This window comes from Apodemus sylvaticus, chromosome 10 (assembly GCF_947179515.1).
Source record: "Apodemus sylvaticus chromosome 10, mApoSyl1.1, whole genome shotgun sequence".
In the NCBI taxonomy this organism is placed as follows: domain Eukaryota; kingdom Metazoa; phylum Chordata; class Mammalia; order Rodentia; family Muridae; genus Apodemus; species Apodemus sylvaticus.
Genome location: NC_067481.1, coordinates 66,215,024 through 66,221,495, shown reverse-complemented (window position 1 = coordinate 66,221,495; position 6,472 = coordinate 66,215,024). Strand labels below are relative to the sequence as shown.

The 6,472-nt window shown below is 44.3% G+C and overlaps 1 protein-coding gene across 1 annotated transcript; it reads right to left on the bottom strand.

The window, feature by feature from the left end:
* Positions 1-4,771: 4,771 nt before the first annotated feature.
* Positions 4,772-5,773, bottom strand: LOC127693696 (olfactory receptor 10A7-like). The gene has a single exon (XM_052194755.1). It carries the CDS (start codon positions 5,771-5,773, stop codon positions 4,772-4,774), a length of 1,002 nt encoding a protein of 333 aa, XP_052050715.1.
* Positions 5,774-6,472: the final 699 nt, after the last annotated feature.

Below are 6,472 nucleotides of genomic sequence, written 5' to 3'. Positions count from 1 at the left end.
GTGTTTGTGGCATAAAGGTTAAAAGTTGAAAGAACATTTTGTTAGCTTTTTCCTTTGGTGAGAATGAGATATCCTTCCCAGTCCCATTTGATTAATTTTAGTTTGAAGTCTATTTTGCTAGATATTAGAAGATATTTATCAACCCTACATCCAAGAGTGGACTAATAATCAATATATAAAGAACTGAAAAAAATGGACTCTACAAACCACATAGCCCAATGAAAAGGGGGGGGGGTTCAGAGCTGTAGGGCACATGGACAGTGTTATCCAATGAGTATAAGACCTTTGAGGGGAAAGAATGCTCAAACTCTAGGAAACTCAGAGATCTGAGAGGCCAGGAGTAGAGCTGTTCCCTCCTTGCCTCTATGTCTGCTTTGGAGCACATAGTTATGACCTAAGGTGTAAGGTGTCCACTGGCAGTCAGTGCCTGTCCACATGGCACAGCACCTGGAATGCTAATAAAGCATCACAATAGCCTTAGCCTTCAGCCAATGACCTTCCCTTCCTAGATATTCTCATATCCTTCTCCAAAGTTATATAACCCCTGGTTTACCCTGAATAAAGCCTATGAATCCAAGCCTCCCTCACCCCCCCCCCCCAAAAAAAAGCAATATGAAATAGCAAAGATTATTTCAGAGAGCTGCTGCATTAGAGATGGCCACGGGGAAGGCCTTCACCTAAGAGATCCGTGACACAGCGACTCCTGAAGAAGGTCTTCCCTCTGCCCCCACCCCTGTAGCACTTGGTACTCTCTCCCTACCAGAACAGAATCCTGTCTGTCCAGGACTCTACTGTCCACTTCCAGCTTGGTGCGCTGTGATGTGTAGCATCCCAACAGAGACTGGAGACCCCTGACTGGCATTCTGCTCTGCATATCTCTACATAAACCTGACTGTTCTGAAACTTTCTCTGTAGACCAAGCCAGACTCACAGAAATCCACCAGCCTCTGCCTCCTGAAACTGGGAATAAAGGCTTACATTGCTACACATGACTGAAATTCAAGGTTTCTAAAGAAAGCATTTTCTCAAAGTACTGATGTTTAATCCAAATCCAATTTTTCTCTCAGCCCAGATGTCTTTGGAATCCAGTTTCTTCAACAATTTACTTGCAGAACTCACGAGTTCTGATAGTTTCCTGCTAAAAGACTACATTTCTCAGATTCCCCTGTGGATCACACAAGTCATCCCCCTGTCCTCCAATAAGAGACAGCATTCCTGGCCAGTTTGTAACAAAATGCTCCCACTATGACTAAACATGATCCTACCTAGGGTCAGATGGAGCCTTTCTCTTTCTCCCTCTGTCTCTCTCTACAGCTGCTTTTAATAAACTAAAGGTTTAGCCTATATTCATTCTCGACACAGCCAGCATAGTGTGGATTAGGATGTAAGAAGTGCTAGTGTTACATTGAAGCAAGCAGGATCAACATCCCTCTGAGCTGTCTTGGGAATCATGTTTCTTCTTGTTTGTATCAAATCTCACACTGAACAGCCAGTTCGAGTTGCCTTCCTTCACCAGCAGAACAAAAACTCACACAGCTGCCAGTTTGGTTTTTGAGACAGGATGCTGCTGTGTATCCCTGGCTGGCCTAGAACTTACTATGCTGACAAAGATAAGTTCAAACAGAAATCTGCGTGGCTCTGCCACCTCAGAGCTGTAATTAATGGTGTGCACTACAAGAGTGGGGACATTCTTAAATACTGTCTCTCTCCCTCTGGCTATCTGAGCTGTTAAAACAAGACACCTTCAAGGGCAAGGTCCTCAGGTCTAATTTAGGCTTGGAAACAGCCTTCTGCAACGTTGAGTTTGGGGATGGTTCCCCAGACTGGAAAGATGGCCCAGTGGGTATTAGCATTTTCTTTCAAGCCTGACCACTTGAATTTGATTCCCACTGCCCACATGGTAAAGGGAGAGAACTGACTCCTGCAAGTTGTTCTCTCTCTCCCTCTCCCTCTCCCTCTCCATCTCTCTCTCTCTCTCTCTCTCTCTCTCTCTCTCTCTCTCTCTCTCTCTCTCTCTCTCTCTCCTCTCTCTGTCTGTCTCTCTCTCTCTGACTATCTCTCTCTCAAAAATAACAAAAGTAAGTCTTTAAAAATCTTACTGTCTTTCTTGTGTAATTCCATTAAGATTTCTGGGAAGACCATGCAATGATTACTTGAGCAGAAACTTTCTCCTAATTAATCCTCGGGAGACTGAGTTCGCTCTGTGCCCCTCCCGTCAAGACTCTCCTCGGTTTCTATTCTGGGCCTTGTTTTCCATTACCCACCTGTCTGCTAAAATGATGAAGAGTTTGTCTCCACATTGTCTCTAGTTAAATCCAAAGCTTATTTTTGACATGGTGCAATAATTGATTTAAAAAAAAAAAAGTGATGATGTGTTGATTTTTACGGAATGAAGTAAAAATTCCATGACCGTCTGAAATGCACTAGCAGTCAATATAATAATTTTAGTTGATTTAGGGGCTCAAGATGTGGCTCAGTGGTTAAGAGCACTGGCTGCTCCTGCAGAGGATCTGGCTTCAATTCTCAGTCACCCACATTGTGGGTCACAACCATCCCTTTCAAGACATCTAATGTCTTCTTGTCTCTATGAGCACAAGACATGTACATGGTATATAGACTTACATGCAGGTAAAATACCCATACCTATAAAATGAAAATAAACCTTTTAGAAAAAAGAATTTGATTTGGATATATGAATTGATCTTTATGAGAGATTAAGAAACTATGAGGCACAGAGAACTGGAAAGCAGACAAATCTGTGCTCTTGGGACTTTTATTGTGGAGCATATAAATGTTTGACTCCATTGGAATTGAAACAAAACAAGTGAGACCTAGAAGAACCACACAAAAGAATCACCGGTGCCAAGCTCAGGCTGTGCCCTATTCTAAATAGCTTCACATTGTGTAAAACTGTGATCTTTCCAGCTGTGCATTGTCCTAGGAGACTCCACTCTTCCCTTTTGTGCATTGCCTCATATGAACCTATCAGCTGATACCTGCCGTTTGCCAGGAGCAGGTATCTCCACAAATGTCTCTGGATCTATCACTTGGTTCGGTGCCCTGCTGTTGGTGAGGCCTGCTTGAACTGCCTGCCACCCCACCTGTTTGCCACCTGGACCTGACGCACTGTTCCCTGTTCCTGACATGCTTCCTGCTGTGACCACACTGGTATTTGGCTTTAAGATGAACTTGGCAGATTCTCCCTCAAATCTGACTCCAGTAGCTCCAGCAGCAGCGCCCTCTCAGCACTGGTCTGATTATGTTATGAACACAGACTCTGTGTGTGTGTGTGTGTGTGTGTGTGTGTGTGTGTGTGTGTGGCCTTGGTTGTCCTAGAACTCTCTGTGTAGACTAGTCTAGCCTTAAGCTCATATAAGCCCATCTGTCTCTGTCTCCATGTTCTGTAAAGTGCATCTGCTCACTCCACTGTCACATTCTCTGTTTTTCTGCCACTGTACATAAAACCATAACAAATACTCTCACACAGAAGCAAAGCAAGACTCTTGGATATTTCAGCCCTTGATCTTTTCCCAGAAAATCAAAGTCCATCCAGAAGGGAGATGCTGCCAGTTAACTACTGCAGACATACAATAGTCTCACTGGAGATATTGAGTTCCTTAGGCTTTATATTTAACTACTATGGGATAAGAGCTCTCATCAATGCACTTCCAGCCTGTGAAAAGAACTATGCACTAGTGTGGAAGCAACAACAGCCAACTGCAATTAGTAAGACAGTAGACAGGGAACTATGTGACTTTAGAATGGTGACATAGTATGTTTACTTTTAAAATGATATGCTCGTCTGCATGGATGTCACCTTTCATGATATTTTACATAGAAATCCTTGCAAAAAGAGTGGCTGAGCCTGGAATTAAGTAGCAGTGCCTTTATATGACCTTCTAAGACATGTGCTTATTAATGTAAGTAAATATAAGTAAATTAATAAAATTACTGTTATTTGTTTTTGTCGGGCTGCCTGTCTACTGGGGATGTGATGGCTGCTGGGGGGGGGGGCAGGATGCAGAAAGTGATAGAGGTCTCCAGGTATTGTCATCCCTGTAATCAGAACAGAATGTTTCTGGTATAACCAGAATGCCCGGTGTTACAGCTCTCCAAAGGGGAAGCTCATGTAGGGCAGGACGCCAGGTCCTGGGGATCTCCCACTATCATAGCAGCACTAATGCCAGCAGCAGTTTTCATGCCATTTAATTCTCATGCAGCTGAGTTTTGTCTTTACTGTGTGTTCCTCAACAAAGATCAGGAACCAGGAACCTGCATTTGTCATGGTCTAGGGGCCGATGAAGGGATAGAAACTGAGACGACCTCAGGTGTGGCAGCATACATCAGCAGTCCCAGTCCTCAATGCCAACCTGAGCAAGGCAGTGTCTCACAAAATGAGAGAGAGAGAGAGAGAGAGAGAGAGAGAGAGAGAGAGAGAGAGAGAGAGAGAGAGAGAGAGAGAGAGAGAACTATAAAAGAGAGAACGCATTCAGTAACAACATTGAGGTAAAGTTCACGTATTAATGTCTAATCTTGGTTCTATTATCCCCATTTGATTGAGCTGACAGGTGATTTGTTGACTCCTAATTAATACACATCAGTATTTACTCATAAAGCAGACAAACATGAAAGAAAAGTATCTGTGTGTTAGGGGCAGGGGGAGGAATTCTGGTAAGTTGAAATTGTGACTAGTGAGGTTGACTCTCAAAGACTCTGGGCTTGAACCTGTCAAAATGTTGGTAAACGAATACAGGACTCAGCTCCTGAAAATCTAGAAAGTGATTCTGGTGCTTTTCTTGTATCTCTCGACCAGTCTCCTCATAGAGCCCTGCACTTCCTTGTTTCTCAGGCTGTAGATGAATGGGTTCAGTGCGGGACCGATGACCGCATAGAACACAGAGAGAAGTTTGTCTCCCTCAGCAGAGTAAAGGGACTTGGGCCTCAAGTACCTGATCAGCCCCGTTCCGTAGTAGATGGTCACCACAGCCAAGTGTGAAGCACAGGTTGAAAAGGCCTTTTGTCTGCCCTCAGCTGAGTCTATTCTCATCACAGCCACCAGGATGCGAAGGTAGGAGAGAACAATCAGCAGGAAAGGGAACAACACAGTGCCAGCCCCTCCAATGGCCATCATGGCCTCCACGAGAGATGTATCCCCACAGAACAGGTGCAGAAGGACGGGCAGCTCGCAGAAAAGATAATCAACAACATAGGGACCACAGAGTGGCAGGATTGTGAAGCAGAGAGGTATAACTGAGGCACAAAAGCCTGTGACCCAGACTGCCACTGCCAGTGCAGCACACACCGCCCAGCTCATGATGAGAAGATACCTCAATGGGTAGCAGATGGCCACGTAGCGATCTATGGCCATCACCGCAAGGAGAAAGCACTCAGTCGACTCCAAGAACAGGGTGAGGTAGGTCTGAGCCATGCAGAATAGGTAAGATATGACCTTCCTGCTTGCAAGGAGATTGAAGAGCATCTTTGGAGCCACAACCGTGCTGAAGAATCCATTGAGGAAAGCCAGGTGGCAGAGGAAGAAATACATGGGTGTCTGCAGAGAGACGTCTAGAGCCACTAAGGTGACAACGGCTGTATTCCCCAAACAGTTGGCTAGGTAGACCAGAGAGAAGAAGAGGAAGAGGGGAACTTCAGTCTGGGGGTGATCAGAAAATCCAACCAGGACCAGCTCAGTGATGGCGCTGGAATTCTGGGCTCCCATGCCTGCTACTGAGCCATACCTGTCCAAATGAGAAGAAATCATAGAACCCCGCATGAAGACTCCTAGGTCAAACAGTCCCCCTGCACATTTGTGTTAATGATGATGGTAACCGCATCCTGCATTTAAAGGTCCTGTCTTTGTGAGACCTTTTCGTTTCATTTAGCTCCTAACTCTCAGTGGCTATTGTTGGCTAATGACACCAAGTCTCATAGTTTCACAGGGATAATTTTACCATTGCTACATTATGTCAAGGAAACTACAGGGAGTTCCTTTGTGTTTTGCTAACTGCAGATTTTAACTATCTGTCTCTTAAAAGTGTGCTGTAATGCCAGTTTAAAAAAAAAGACTTGCCCGAAGTCACCAATAAAAAGACAAAATTTGAAATAATGGCATGCTTTGCTTTGACTAGGCTGGTAGTTGATGTTACTGAGCTCATTTAACTGAGCAAGTTACTCAGTGTTCCCAGATCCTACAGGAAATAGACAATTGGTCTCTACAGGTACAAAGGGACAGGTAGTATTTAAGCTGCTTAAACAAGTCACCATTCACAAAAACAATACAACTAAGTCTCCCATATTTGAGATTTCTCGTCATGGTCTCAGAGAATAGAACTGTATTCAAAGCCAGGATTTTATTTTTTTTTTAAGTCAACATACAATGTGATGTGTTTTACCAGGCATCTTCATATCCGTTACTTGTAATCATCTTCCGTGCTCACTCCTCACCCCTCCCTCCTCCCCACACAGTCCTCCT